Genomic DNA, 15,769 nt, shown 5'->3' with positions numbered 1-15,769 from the left:
GGTCATCCTTTCCCTCTGCTTTTTACTGGTGAGGCCACACCAGGAGTACCGTGTCCAGTGTTGGGCTGCCCAGTACAAGAAAGACATGGACATACTGGAGAGAGTCCAGTGAAGGGCTACAAAGATTGAAGGGACTGGAGCATCTCTCCTGTGAGGAAAGGCTGAGAGAACTGGGACTGTTCAGCCTGGAGCAGAGAAGGCTCAGGGGGATCTTCTCAACGTACAGAAATTCCTGAAGGGAGGGTGCAAAGAGGATGGAGCCAGGCTCTTTTCAGTGGCGCCCAGTGGCGGGACCAGAGGCGATGAGCGCAAACCGAAACACAGGAACGTCCCTCTGAACATCAGAAAACACTCTTTTCTCTGTGAGGGTGACCAAGCACTGGCACAGGTTGCCTAGAGAGGTTATGGAGATACTGGACATACTGGAGATACATCTGGACGTGGTCCTGGGCAACTGGCTCTAGGTGTCCCTGCCTGAGCAGCGAGGTTGGACCTGGTGATCTCCAGAGGTCCCTTCCGACCTCAACCATTCTGTGATTCTTTTGATTTCTCAGTAAGAATGGAGAATGTGAATTATGTACTCAACAGTATATATTCAAGGCAGGACTGTTGCATGTAATACCAGGATATTCTTTGATGTGTGGCATCTTTTTAGAATTTTGCAAGCAAAGAGCTCACTCAGAAGGCCTTGATGGGGTTGAGTGGATCTTTCTTTAGAACATTTTGAAGGTCTTTAGCAGGAAGCAAATGGTGCTGCCAGGTTATTTGCTGTGACCCTCGAGTCTCTGGTTGTAACTCCATCCTGCTCTGACGGCAAGGAGGAAGAGCTGTCACGGAACGTTGTTAAAAATGATCTTGTGTACCAGCAGTGATTTGCTGTTTCCAGCTAAATACATAACAGCTAATACTGTCTGTTTCCTATATGACAGATACTAGCATTTATGTTCCTAATAAGCTATCAACTTGAATAAAGGTTGTCTGAAGTGATCTAGACTTCCTGTTCTTTCAAATATAGAATAGTTTGGAAACCAAATTCAGTCTCATATTTAAAAAAAACCCAAAAAAATGAAATTATGCCCCTATAATTTAAGGTTACAGAACTGTAATTAACGATTTCTCAGTAGTTCCTAAGAAATCTTTTATATAACAAATGACCTCTGTTTAAAATAAACGAATAAAACCCTCAAAAAAAGAGTGAAGAGTCTCATGGTCAGGGCTGATCACAGTGCCTCCAGTGACACCTGCAAGCCTCCGCATGTGCCCCCCCACCCCCACCACAGTGTTGGATGAGTATGTTTTGTGGTTTTCTTTTGAATTCTCATCATGTGAGGTGACGTGCCTGCAGACCCTGCCCTCATGAATGAATGTCTGCCTTTGGTAAAGAATGTATTTCAATCATGTGATGAATGTACTTTGAACCTACAGCAGGGAAGACTTGGCATTTATGGGTCAGGTTATGTGGCTCCCAGCTCGCTAGGAGCTCTGAAAGGACCTTTACAAAACACTGCAGTAGAGGCTGAGGCAGGTTTACTGTTCTGAGGTTTTGCATATAATACGGGAGTTTATTGGGAATTTTGTCTTATTTTGATCAAAATAATTGTAATGTCAGTTTGTTACAAAGATTGCTATTCAAAATAAGGCTTTTAAGAATTGGAATGGACCTATTTTAAGTTCTGTGAAATGGCAATGATTTAGAAATATTAAGTTTGGTTTAGGTGGGTTTTTTTGTGTATGTATGTGAACAAAAAAGGGAACTACAACAGCTTAGGATAGCATCAATTTCAGTGCGGCCTGTCTATTTTTTTCCTTTATTTTTTTCTCTATTTGTTCTTTGAGAGGATTAAAAAAATCTGAATCTGACCTATGCTGAAAGACTGCTTAGGCAACCTAAATGTCTTTTTAACTGTTTGATTTTTCTGTGTTGTTTCTTGAAAAAACTGAGCTCCGACTTACCTGTTTAAAGCAACAACATGACTCCCAGTGCCTTGAACAGTGCAGAGCCTAGCATAGAGTGTTTGGCTGGGATCTGCGAACAGCTGAGCCCTGCTGCTGAAATGGGTACCTGGACTGACTCTCCTGGGACTTCAGATTTTGGGACAGCAGAGGGTCACTTTGTGTGTTCCAGTGTGTACTTTGCATTAAAGACACAAAGAAAACTGTGACGTTAGCATATGCCTGTGTAGTACAGGGGAGAAGCTAACTTGGCTGAATACCGGTGAAGGTAATGAAGGAAAATTGCAGTTGGACTCAAATTAGCTGTCTGTTTTTCCCAAGAGTATTCCACAAGCTGAAATGCGAACCAGTTGCACTGAATTCAAGCAGGTTGTGTTGTCTTTGCTGCTCTTGCAACCTTATCTTAGTTAAATGTGGTTAGGAAAAGACAACAGCTCTCTAGCACAAATTTGCTAGGGTGGCTGAAGCGGATGTAATGTTCCCTCCTAGCAGACCTAGCCAAAGCAGGCTAGAGCTTTGTTGCTTGCATTTAAATTATAGTCGTAACAATTTGTCTTTTCAGTGATGTAGTTAAACCCTTTGAGAAGGGTTAGGAGAAAGTGCTAACTAATACGCTGCAGCTCTCAATGTTTGGCTTTTCTGTACCTTTGTGTTTTAGGGTTTGTGTGTTTGTTCTTGTTAATATCTTTACTTTGTCTTTGAGTGTAATAAAGTTGTTGGGGATTTCTTGTTCTCCCTGTATATTTTAAAAGTATTACTGAGCATACACAATATGCTGTTACAGTGAACACAGGGTTCTCTATTACTGTGCTTAGCTATAGAGAGGATTATATTAAACTCGGTAACCTTGCTGAAGCCCCTTTGTACATTGCTGCTATATTGATAATCTTCACATGATTCAGCTGCAGTTGAAAACCTTTTATTCACAGCATTAACACTTTCCATCCCAGTGAAGATTAGAAACTTTGATATCGGGATATGAGCTCTTTGATGTGCAGATAGGGTTTTTTGGTTTTGGTTTTGTTTTTTTTTATTAGTGTGGTCCTGTAGATGTTGCCTTGGATATTTCTTCTCCTGGGCATATACAGGGAATGCTCATCAAGCGTAACCATTCAAAAATGGGTAAACCAATTTATTGGTGAATGAATTAGTGGTTAACTAAGGGACTGTTACACTGTTTGATTGCTTACAAAATGGTGAATACTTTAGGAAAATGTTTGTGTTCTAAAAGAAATCCACGATAACATTTTAGAGTAATTAAGAAAAACATTTTGTAGTGTTCCACATCTAAAAATAAAGAAACATTATTACCTACAAATCAGTAGATTGAAAGAGCAATATAACGTATGTTGACATTTTGTATCTGTGATGAATGCAGACCTATTAATGAATGACTTGCCTCTAAAATTTAAAGTTAAATGCATAGAAAATCATTGGAACTCAATGCCCCATCTTCAACATTGCACGTTGTGGAATCACTATTTTGGTGACACTTGCTTTGCCTCTCTTTAAAGTAAAGGGAATCCAGCCAGTAAAAAAGAATTTCAAACTTGATTTCCTTTTCTTTATCTACGATTTTATTTTATGCTAGTTCTCTTCCAAATACTTGCTGTTTCTTGTAACTTAATAATTATTTCAGGTAGACTGCTGGCCCATTTCTCCATATATTTAAGACCTTCATCAAGCAACTTGCGGAAAATTCTTGCAAGTGTTTATATGACAGCTTTTGTTTGCATCTCACGGTTATGGCATCTCTTTGGCCTGGATCATTGCAAGTCTCGCTGCATCCACAGTCGTCTGGGAGAGTCAGAAGGACAGGACAGGGTGATCATAACATGTTCCAGGTCTCTCTTCTGCCATATAGTGCATGGGGGAAAGGTCGTTGCAGGAAGAATGTGTTGAAAGAAGTGGTATAATAGAGGAGGGAGAGCTGGCTGTGTTTGGAGGTCACTTCATTTGTGTGGTTTTTTTTTCTTTCTAAGTTAAACTTTTCAGCAGTTGCTGTCTGTCCACTTTGCTTTTTGAAGGATTTCCACATTTCTTCCTGCAACTCCATGAGTTTTATAATAGCTTTTTTTTATCCTCTTGTCTCTGCCAAGTCTGTTGGTGGTATCCTGAGAATTTTTACAGCTCTCCAGTGAAGGGTGGGAATGTTCAGGCTACTACTGCTTTGGCCTTTGTGCAACTTTCACCTTCCGGTAGAAAAAAAAGTAAAGGAGTATATGTGAATTACACCTAGATTTTGAGTCGTCTTTGTTACTCCTATGCTCTACTTCCTTCTACAAGTCCAGAAGGTGAGCTCCCAAAGAATGAATATATTTAAAGTTTCAAGAGATGGCCGTGTTCAGAGATGCTGCAGCTTAACAAACTATCATCTCTTACTTTGAATACTTGGTTTGAAACTTTGGATTAGGTCATGGTTGCTTTTGCCAATTTTAGTGATTCCTTGGTTGGGAAAATGAATAGAGCAATGAGAGGTAACTTTGCTGATTATATATCCTAACATAACATATTATTGTTTCTGTATTGCTGTGGAAAAGAAGACTATCTTAAAACCTGAGACTTCCAGTTCACTTTTTTCTGTGCTACATGCTGTTTGTAGTGTTACATTGAAATCTAAAGAAGGTAGTGAATAGCATAGATCTACCAAATTCCTCTGTATTAGTGTCAGACAAAGAGCCACATTTATTAAATTGTATTTCTCTAATGAAGTAGCTGCCAAGCTATGTATTACAGCATCTGTTGTTTAAAAAAAAAAATGTAGGAACATTGACTTAAAATTCGAATAGTGTATGTTTTCCATTTTTGCTTGTTATGGGCTTGGTTGTGATGGTTATGTTTTGGGGTTTTGTTTGTTTGTTTGTTTTTAATATAACCTTAAATTTGGAAAGCTTTATAAAGAGTGCTGGTTTTGATTTACTTTTTATTTTATGTCAAAATGTAATGTAATCAAATGCTTTTAATTGTGCAGTTGATAAATTTACTTGTAGGAGATACATAAACAAAAAAACCCAAACAGAAATAGTCAAGAAATATAATTGCTTGTGAGAATATTAAAAAATCATAAGAGCTAGATTCCCTAGCTGTTGATAATGTAATAATTTAATTACTGATAACTTGCATCGTCTATACTAATGCACTCTCAGGTAACGTGAGAAAATATTGCTGCTGCTGTACTTGCATTATAACATTTAAAAAGATCTGTCACATTTCCCCCCCCCTCTTTCCTATGTTTTAGTGAATATCTCAAGTAATGTCTGAGAAATGAAACTTGGCTTTAGTTTTCAAGTTACTGAAAGGAAAAAAGTAGTTGTTTAAAGTGGTTAACTGTTCTTAAAATATTTGTATCTTCAAAGACCATTATGTAATTTCCTGAATAGGTTTAGTAATGAGTAAGGATCATGTAGTTTAAGGTATTTTCTGTTGATATTATTTAACTTGGGAAGGTGACCCTGAGCTAAATTGCAATGTGTGATTTGAATGCCCATGGGCTGCCCTTCATTGGTTTGATTGGGGGAGATTATCTGGATTTCTAATATACTTTAATTACTCTGTTTATATAAATTGTCACATTAGAAGCCTCTTAACTGTTGAGTCTGTTCTGTCAATGATCCACTAACAATAGGAATATCCTAGGCTCTTCCACTGAGATTTGAAGGTTTATACCATCAATGGAAGAATTGGAATGGCTCTGTTTAAACCTACTGTATCTTCAATAGGAAAGCGTATGTGATCTGCTTCTACTCGGGCAGCGATTGATGTGTGGTGAATTGAAAGGATCTGTAGCCTTTTTTATTTTGTTAATAGGCATTTTTTCAATTAAGGGAACATAATGCAAAATATGTTTTAGAATGTTTAGGGGCGATGCTTTCCTGATGGGTGTGTGGGAAAAACAGAAAACAGTCCGATTAGGTTTTTTGGGTGGAGGAAGGTGAAGCATCTTTTAGCAATGATTAGCTAAGGTTTTAGAGAGAAGCTGTCAAAACTGAAATGCTGCCCTGATGTCTGTGTGTGTCTCCTGCAGCCTAAGCTAGATGCCCTGGTATTTTATTTAAATCTCTCTCTATATATATATATCTACACACACAGATATATAAACAAGCCTTTTAAATGACAGTCTGAAGCACCTCAGTCCTAGAGTGTTACAGTGATTTAGGCCTCTTTTGACCTTTTACTCCGGAGCACTAGGGCACCTGCCTGCCTGCCAGCTCTGTCCAGGTGAGCTAGGAGGATACCAGAGCTTGGAAGACTCCTGCCTTGAAATGGCGTGGGGGTCTTCCAAGACACTACGGTCTGATGGCCTACAGTAACAGGTCCAGCTGAGCAGCAGCTTGTTTGGCACATACAGCATGCGTGTCTTGTACAACAAACCACTCTTGCCTCCTTTGTCTATTGCTAGCCTACAGAAAATGTGGAGGATTGAATTCTGAATCGTGTGTGTCTGGTGGGCACAGAGACGTCTGATTCAGTGTCACGAAGAACAGAAATCTGTGTGCTTGGAGACACTCGTAAGGGCCCACTACTGAAGATGCGTACTAAAATACGTTTGGGGTTTTTTGGTTTTGTTTTGTTGTTTGTTTGTTTTTTAAAATAACAGACAGCAGTCTGAATGATTAAATATATGTTACCTAGTGGTTAGGACATAATATGGGGAAGGAAGAATGTCATGGGCTCCATTCCTTGTTCTGGGATTTCGCGTTTTTATCCAGTGACTGACTGAATGTAAAATTCGCAATCCAGCAGAGCCTGATCCCAACAGTCTTATCAAAACTGGACCCAGGTGCCTTCCACCCCGAGGCTGTGACTCACTGGTTGTTACATTAAAAAAAAAAAAAAGTGTATTCAAGGTTTTAAAATGAAGGTAGCTACTGCTGGACCTTGTGCAGCCTGCTTTGTTTGGTGGGGGTTAGTCGTCGTCAGATTTCTGGGCCCCAGTAGGAGATTGTGGGTTAGACACTCAGCTCAAGAGGCTTTTGTGTAGCTGACTTGCAGGCACCTAGGGAACTTCCTGGTCAAAAGAGGGTGATCTAAGTGAGCAGTTTGGGAATTATGATCCAGGAGTCCGAGATCTGTTTGTGCCCCACTTTTTAACCATTACATCCTTTTATCCCTTTGGATCTCATCCAACGTCTAAGACCTGTCACTTTGTGTATGCTCCACGTTGTTGTGCCTGTTGAAGGCATGTTGTAACACTGGCATGTATGATGTTGTGCAAGTCTGTGCTATAAAAAACTTAAGCACAAATGGATGCGTTAGAGCATTTGATAAAAATACTGGACGTTAGAGTTCTGAAAAGCATCTCTCTTCCCTTCTTAGCCTTCCCCACCTCATCACACCAATCAGTGATCATCATACACATACATAACCAGGCATATTATTTGGACATCGTTTTTGCGGTAAACATTTAAATATGCAGTTTATTGTGGATTATTGAAACAAATTAAGCTGAAGGGAAAATACTGAAACATGATTTAATAAATACTGATCTGATGGGGGCATGTTAATATTTGATAGTACTGTATCATGATTTTTCCAGTACTATTTGTACAGTCAGCAGTACAGCTCGGTGGTGGTGGTGGTGATGCTATCATTAGGGCTTACACAGTGCTGACGCTTTCATTATAAACTGTGGGATTTTTTTCAAATGTTTCCTTTAACGGTTGGGAAAATTTATTTTTGGCCTTAAGTTTCTCAAGTTGTTTATCTTTCTGAAATCTATTTTTTAATTCCATAAAGGTGGGTGAAAATTCTGTGCTTTTTTGAGTTTTTTAATTATCAGAGAGTGAAAAGGCTGTTGCTCAAATATGAAGACAGTTTATAAATACTTTGTATGTGTATTGCAGATATGGAAACAACTGAAGCTGAGAGAATCTGATTTGAGGTGGAATTGCTTCTTCTGTCCGGTTCCCACTGTAGTCATACCAGTGTCAATATACTGGGTGCTATATAAAGGGATATAAAAAAGAAATTGTATCTCAAAGAGCTTAGAAACAGACTTAAAGGAGGACTTGGGTGTTTGAATCACACTTGGGTAGAATTTAGTCACCTTCTTTCATGCATGTTTCACTGAAACAGCCTGAATGTAGAAGTGTCTTGAAAGTATGTACATGACTGTTTTAACCACTGAAGTTCCCTAGGTACCTAAACTTGTGTGCCTAGGGACACTAAGGCTGTTTTCACAGGCCTTAGCTGTTTAGCATCCAGCTTAGGCACTTTGAGGTCATAAACTAGATGTTTTAGCACTTAAAATTCTCGTAAGCATGCTGTCAGTGCACTTACTAAACAGGCTGATAACCAAGAGTTCAGTGCAGGGCTCTGCAACCTGGCATACCGGCATTTGTAACTACGGCCAGGAAAAAGAAGGTTTCCCCTTTTTACACGTTAGGTCAAGTGGTCACCAGTGATCAGGAAGCCAAAAGCCTTTACCATGAGATGCCTGAAAGCCACATCTATGACTTGCCACCAATCTCTAAACATGGTTAGGTTGGGGCATTTTCTTCTTGGAGGAGCTGGGCCATTGTGGAACCACTGTGCAGCTAGGGTGCCGCTTCCGTGAATCCAGGTCCATTTCATTTTCATGAATCTGCATGTATAAGAGAGGTAGGATCATACAGTTTGTTACTGGTACCTTGGCAAAGCTCCATGATACTGCATTGAAAGCAGACTTGAACCCAGATGCAACCGTTTTGTCCTTGCATTTGTGAATGCCAGTATTCTAGTCCATACTCAAAATAGCTTTTCTTTTTTGAATGTTTTGAAAAATTATGTGTAAAAGTAATTAACTCTAAAAACATATTCTCCTTCACATTTGTGTTATATTTTATGATAGTATAACAGGTTATGATTTCAGAAATGTACATGTATTTAGTGTAAACTGCATATTTGAAGCACAGACATAGAAATAAGTAAATGCTTATCAATAAATTAGTAAGTAGAAGTTGACAGTGAGTTTGTCAACGTGGGAGTTGGGATCTGTATGGATCAATGAGTTAAGTGCTATGGTTGCAATTTTCTATAACTATCAGGTAACTAAATGGCATTACGGTCAACTTGTTGAATTTCCATACTGGATTATTTTCAAAGGCATATAGAAGCCACACAAGGATGTTTCTCAGCTTAACCTTGGATAGGACTAGTTACTGGAAGTGTCTGTGACTTCAGTGCTGAAACCTTGCTTCCAGTTCTGGTCACTGTAGGAAGCAACAGTTCTGATGGAATGAAAGGAAGAAATGAGTAGAGGTATTAAAGAAGTATTGGTGTTTTATTGCATTTGAAGAAAGTGAAATTGGATGAGTAATATTGAATTGAATTCTGAAATGCTGCTTGGTAAATATTGTTTGGTCACTGAACCTGAGTGGGCTGCTGTCTAGCAGAGATCTCAGAGTTTTGCACCTGTAGCAGTAGAACAAATTTTGAATGTATCACTGCAGTGAGATTTATACAACTACAGAAAATATGTCTGGATGGATTTCTACAGCCCAATCTTTTGCCATGCAATAGTGCTATATAATTTTTTTGTATCGGCAAGTAAGGGGGAAGGGAAGCAGGAACACCTTTTCATATGAAATGGAGTAGTGTCAACACTGGCACTTTTGGTTTGGATTTTATTTTAATGCCATGTTTATTGTGTAACTTGTTGCTAATCTTTTTAGCAGAAACAAATATACTTTTCATTGTGTTAATGTGGCTTTTGATTTTCAGGAGACCTTAAGCTGATGACTTTATTGTTGTGCACATTTCTGAGTACCTGACATCACCTCTGTGTCTGGGGTTTGTTGAGAGAATGTAAAGCCGTTCTGTCTTCTTCACTGAAATCAAAACTCCCACTTTATTGTTCTCTGCATCAGCTAATCTCCATATCTCTAAAGTTCTTTATGCTGAAATCTTCATAGCTACCCCATAGCTGAAGAAGACTCAACTTCCCCCAATCACTTCTGTTGCTGTGCTTTATGGCAACATTAAAAAAGGACCAAGGAACAATGCATAAGCTGCCAAAATATCAAAATGAGGAACTGCGTTGATAGTCTTACAATGGTGCAAAAAAGAGGGAGAACATTTGGAAGGGAAGTCTCCAAATTCAAGTATTATTCAAGTTCCATTGATCTGCAGAGAGCACAAAGACCCTATTACCTGTCTTTGAGTGTGATGATGCTGTTTCATTTCACTTTGCCTGAGTTTTCCTTGAAAGAACTGATGTTAGTAGTTGAAATGCTAAGCATCAAAGCCATTTATCATTTTAGAAACACTCATATATCTCTACCCAATCTCCCTAGATCCAAGGGTGTTGATCCTGCAGGTGTTGGGTCATTCAGGTCCTTTAAAAAGACTTTCCTGAGCTTAATCTTGGCTATACTGGGCAGCTGAGTTCTGTGGATGCTGTGGCTGGCCTGGCATTGTCTGGGAGCAGAGGAACTGGGAGTACAGTCTGTGGAGAAACCAGCGTCTGTTTTTATAGTCTGGGAGCCCAGTGGTAGTGTGTGTCCCTGGCAAAGCTGGTAGGAGGAGAGAGGTCTTCTCTCATGTTGGGGACTTCTGAACCCTTATAGATCAAATTAAATGACATTGTATTAAGTCTGGATGCCAATATGCAGCTGGTGCAGATTATGGACTAGTAGTGACTTGAGTTTCCATTAAATAAGGAGGCTTCTGCATTTTATGTGTTTTACTTTTCCAGCTTGAACTAAACTTTCCCTCCATTTTAGTAATCCGGGCTTGCAAAGGCATGGTTTATGATTGTAAAAGCATGGTTTACGATTACAATACCTGCATCTAGATAAATGGCTGAAATTCCTTACCCAGGTGTAGGATGTAGAAAGTAATCCCCCATGCTACTGCTATACCTATACCTCAGCACAGTTCTTATTCCGGTAGCACAAACGTTCCCTTCTTTTATAAACCCAGGGTTTATTTGATCTGATGGCAAAATGAGAAAATGCCTCTTTTTACAGAAATAGGAAATCCATGATAGAAAACAAGTAAAATGAACACCAAGTTATTACCATTGTAATGAGGCAACTGGTGGTTCCAGAGCTCTTAACACAATGGAAAACTAGATGTATATAGTTTCAGAGCTGGAGTTATGTTTGGAGTACTGCGTTCAGCTCTGGGGCCCCCAACATAGGAAGGACATGGACCCGTTGGAGCGAGTCCAGAGGAGGGCCACGAAGATGATCAGAGGGCTGGAGCACCTCTCCTATGAAGACAGGCTGAGAGAGTTGGGGTTGTTCAGCCTGGAGAAGAGAAGGCTCCAGGGAGACCTTACTGCAGCCTTCCAGTACCTCAAGGGGGCCTGCAGGAAAGATGGGGAGGGACTTTTTACCAGGGCATGTAGTGGTAGAAAAAGGGGTAATGGCTTTAAACTGAAAGAGGGTAGATTTAGACTAGATATAAGGAAGAAGTTATTTATGATGAGGGTGGTGAGGCACTGGCACAGGTTGCCCAGAGAGGTTGTGGCTGCCCCATCCCTGGCAGTGTTCCAGGCCAGGTTGGATGGGGCTCGGAGCAACCTGGTCTAGTGGAAGGTGTCCCTGCCCATGGCAGGGGGGCTGGAACTAGATGAAATTTAAAGTCCCTTCCATCCCAAACCATTCTATGATTCTGTCTTTGATGATATGCTTGGCTAGTGTTGGAAAAATGTGGAAGCCTGAATAAAAAGTAAAATTGTATTTATCCATATTTTTACAGAATTTAAAAATGTGCTTGTTGGTAGAAGTAGCTGGCTACATCAGCTGCAGCATATATTGATGCCCCATCAATTCTAAGCATTTACCTTATTGCAAGCATTTGTGTAGGTTACTATGAATAAACATAAATACTGATTTGTACGTGTTGCCCTTCCACTGACACAGAGATATATTGCCTTACTTTGGAAGTCTGTACACCCTTCTACTTTGCATAGATGGCTAAAGGAGATGCAAGGCACCCTTCTTTGGAGAGGCAATTTAGAGGAGAGAAAAAGGTCTTTGTGCAATTTTACAGCATATTCTGGATGTAAGTAGGGCTGAATTTGGTCCCAGAAGTTTTATTCTCTGCACTATGAGGCATGACGCTTTCCTTTCTTAACAAAATAAAACAGAAAAGCCCTTTGTTTTTACTGTTAAACTTTTTTTTTTTAATAGGCAAAAATATATTTTTAACTTGCTTCTTTAGCCCTGCTTTTTTACTTTTTCATTTTTTGTCCTCTAGACCTCACTATTTCTATACCCTTTTCTTTGTCCCCTTTTTTAATAAGGGGATACTCCCAAAGAAGTATTGCTTGACTTTTTATGCTAATCTCACTTCTATTTCAATTCATGTTGACTTGGCGAATATGCCTTGTAAATAGGAATACCACTGACATACTGAATATAATCCTCAGTTTCTAAGCATTGATTGTTTTCACAGCATCCTTAAAGGGTAAGCTGTCTACTATCCAAATATCATGGCTGGGAAACTGAGGCTAACAAAGGCTGAATGATTTATGTGAAGCCACAGAGGGAATAAATGTTGGGTTTAGAATTCCTGGCTTCTGTTCTTGTGTTTAGACTCGCACTGTCTCTCAAAGATATACTTGATTCCTCCTAATATTACATACCTTTCCATGTCTGTTAAATGTAGCCATTGGAAAAGTAGCTGGTACTCAATTCTCTCTCTGTCTGTCCTATTGAAACTAATGGATGCCTGCAGGCAGGCATAAGGTATCGTTACCTTTGACAGCCAGTATGTTTTATGTTTTAAATTATGTGTTAGGCAGAATTTTTGGATACTAATTTGATATAATGAGATGCGCTTCTAATATCAACCGTAGTATGGGAAGGCCTTGCAGCCAGCCTACTCTTTATTTAAAATTATTCCATTTCAGATGTCCTAATGAGTGCTGTGAGTTGTGTAATTCTTTCATAATTTTCTCACATTCCCAGAAGAGAACTAGGGGCTAGAGTCTTTTCTATTTTTGTTTTGGTTTATTTCAAATTAGGGTGAGCACAGAATAAAGATCTAGGGGAATAGTTTTGTAAAACAGTTGCTGTTGCGAAAATGGCAATTAAGGAAAAAATATTATAGTCTACAAATGTTAGTGTTAAGGCAAGTCTCGATGCCTCTGCTTTTGCCATTATCTTATAAATATCTTGACTCTGACTTTACAGTGCTGTTTATAGAATTTAATAAAGCAAATGTAATAATGCTGCCTGTGCTTTAATGCACAATCTCAATTGAGTTGACCAGAAGATAAATAGGAACAGGAATGATAGTGCGTTCCTACAGATTGTTTTTAATAAGCATGTTATTTAGTTGATCAGCCCAGCGCAGTAATGCCTCCTATCCTGCTCTACCAGACAAATTTATTAATGCTTCCCCCCCGCCCCCCATTTCTCTGAGAACATTGATTCCCTGCAGACATATCTCTATTAAACCTCTAGAAAGTCACAACTTCCAAATTAGATTAAGTAGCAGGAATAGTACTAGAAGAATCAAAGAAAATTGAGTGCGTTATTGAATTCATGCCACATTGTCTCAGGAAGAGATGGGAGTTACGTGTAGAGGTAACTTTTGTCCTTACTGTACTAACAAAGCTGTGGGCATTGCTGTCAAACCTAATTGTCTGCAGCGCATCAGGATGAAATGAATCTTTTCTCTTATCTAAACTCGTACCTAGTGAGGTTTTACAAATGAGAAATACGTTTCAGAAGGAAGCTTTACAATTGATCAAAATCATTTGCCATTATTTGCTGTACACAGCCCTATCCTAAACACCCTACTGACAAAAATTTTCAAAACGCATCTGGCTCGGGATTGTAAGCAGGCTTGCGTGTCATGCTAGCAGTTGCAAAGTGCAGATATTAATTTTAAAGCTGCCTATTTCTCATTTTGATCTGACATATTAAAAAGCATATAATTAATGGTTGACATTAGTAATTAACATTAACTTTACGATGCTTAATATGCCATCATTCATCCGTCAAATAACTGGTATGCATAATGTCTTTGCATAAAGGTTTTAATTGCACAAAATGATCCTTCAGTTCTCAGGCTCTATGGTTTAAAGTAGTTGTAAATGCGTTTTTAAAAGATGTGAATTTTTCATTTATTGAACGTAAACATTGTTTTTGTTTCTCCCTAGGAGTGTGCACAAACGTGTGAGCCAGGGACTTCAGCTAGGGAGCACGGCCCCAGACGCACAGCTTCCATTAGCGGCTAAAGAGCACCACCTTGCTGTCGCCAGCGCTCTCTGGAGAAATTTCTTTCCCTACTTGAAGAGCCAGAGAATGTCACAGATGCCACCTTCCCCGCAGCTTGCTGATACAGCTGCAGGTTAGCATTGATTCTCCCTGCGACTTACTGGATTTGGTGCTGCTTGCTGGGTCGCTAACTTTCAAGGATTTTGCATTTTGGGGTAGTTCTGCCTCCATGTAGTAACGTAAATATGCGTAAACGCAAAAAAGTAGATCGTGTGCTAAATATTTTGACAAGAAGAAATATTGTAGTGTTGAAGTACTTGGTAGAATACAAACAGATTGAGCACTCCAACGGGCTTTGAAGCTATACAAACCTGACTTCTTTTTCCCTACTAGTCACAGATTATAATCAACATTGCAAATGTTAATCAATATAAATGAGAATAACTTCGTTCACTGTATCTAGAATTTACATATTTTTTGTAGAATTTTTATAATTTTGTGTTGAACTACTCATTATGGTTGTGGTTCAAACTACATTTTGTAAAATAATATTTTACATTTGAAGACAAATTTTAGAAGGTTTTATTACGTGACTGTTGTGTTTTGCTGAACCTTTCTGGTCATGGTCATAAAACCATTTCATAATTTGTTTTAATTATTTATCTTGCTTTACACTGAAGGGTTTTAATCTTCAAGGACAGCATTCCATAGGCGAACTCTACGTGCAACAAGTCAGCATGGCAGTGAATAGAAAGAAATCCCAGTTTGATCTTTAACATCAGTAGCTAGCTTTATATTCTGTAGTTACAATGAAATCTTGTATCTATTTAACTAAAATTTAGAGAAGTGAAATATAAAATATTTTTTCCCATCATGATATGAATTAAGGTTACAAGCTCAGAAGTACCAGGTTAGTAATAGAAGAGTTAAAAGATCCTTCATTTGAAGCAGCTCTGCAGTAGTTAGTAGGTAACGTTAATGAAGGAGGCAGCATGCAACAGTAGTGGTCTCACACTGCTGAAGCATGCATGGGAAACAGCAATACAAATCAAAGGAAGAGGTTGTTAATGTCAAAACTTTCATTCATTTCCTACAGCGTCATATCTTTTTATTTTATATTAACGCAGTGAAATAGCAAAAAGAACAATCTGTTCTAAACTCCACTTAGAAGCAGGGGAGTGCAGTTGTGACCTGCTTTATAGAGGTGTGTGAGGCAGTACTACAGAGAAAGGCAAACCCTTCCCGCGCTGCAGGAGCTTCTTGCCTTAGAGGTTGCAGCCCAGAGGAGAGAGCAGCTGTCACGGCTCTCCTGCTCCCCCTGCCAGGCAAATTAGCCTGGGACCCACATTATCGCTTCCCTCTCCCATTTCTCCTCCACCCATGTTATGGCTGATGCTGTAGAAACAATGTGATAATCTGGAAGAAGCCTGGCACAAATTGCTTCCTCACCTAAGGCAGAGTGGAGACTCTGTATGTGACCTCCTTTTTTATTCTGAGGCACGTAAGCAAACGTTAAGTCCTTCATAGCTTAAGGTAGTCTGTCCCCACACCATTAATTAAAATAGCTTCATTGTTGTTTCTGAAAACTAGCCTTTTTTGCCTAATTCAAAATCAGTTTTGCAATGCATGCAGTTTTATAAATCGCTATTTTAATAAATTAA

At 39.2% G+C, this 15,769-nt stretch overlaps 1 protein-coding gene across 2 annotated transcripts in view; it reads left to right on the top strand.

Annotated features, from left to right (window-relative positions):
* Nucleotides 1-15,769, top strand: part of MMS22L (MMS22 like, DNA repair protein) — a 98,669-nt gene that overhangs the window by 55,541 nt on the left and 27,359 nt on the right. For both annotated transcript variants that reach the window (XM_049817626.1, XM_049817627.1), the window contains one exon: nucleotides 14,051-14,241. In XM_049817626.1, coding sequence (XP_049673583.1) covers nucleotides 14,051-14,241 — 191 coding nt within the window. The remainder of the gene's footprint in view (nucleotides 1-14,050; nucleotides 14,242-15,769) is intronic.

The sequence above is a fragment of the Accipiter gentilis genome, chromosome 15 (genome assembly GCF_929443795.1).
Source record: "Accipiter gentilis chromosome 15, bAccGen1.1, whole genome shotgun sequence".
Lineage (NCBI taxonomy): Eukaryota > Metazoa > Chordata > Aves > Accipitriformes > Accipitridae > Astur > Astur gentilis.
This window is presented reverse-complemented; position numbering and strand designations above follow the sequence as displayed.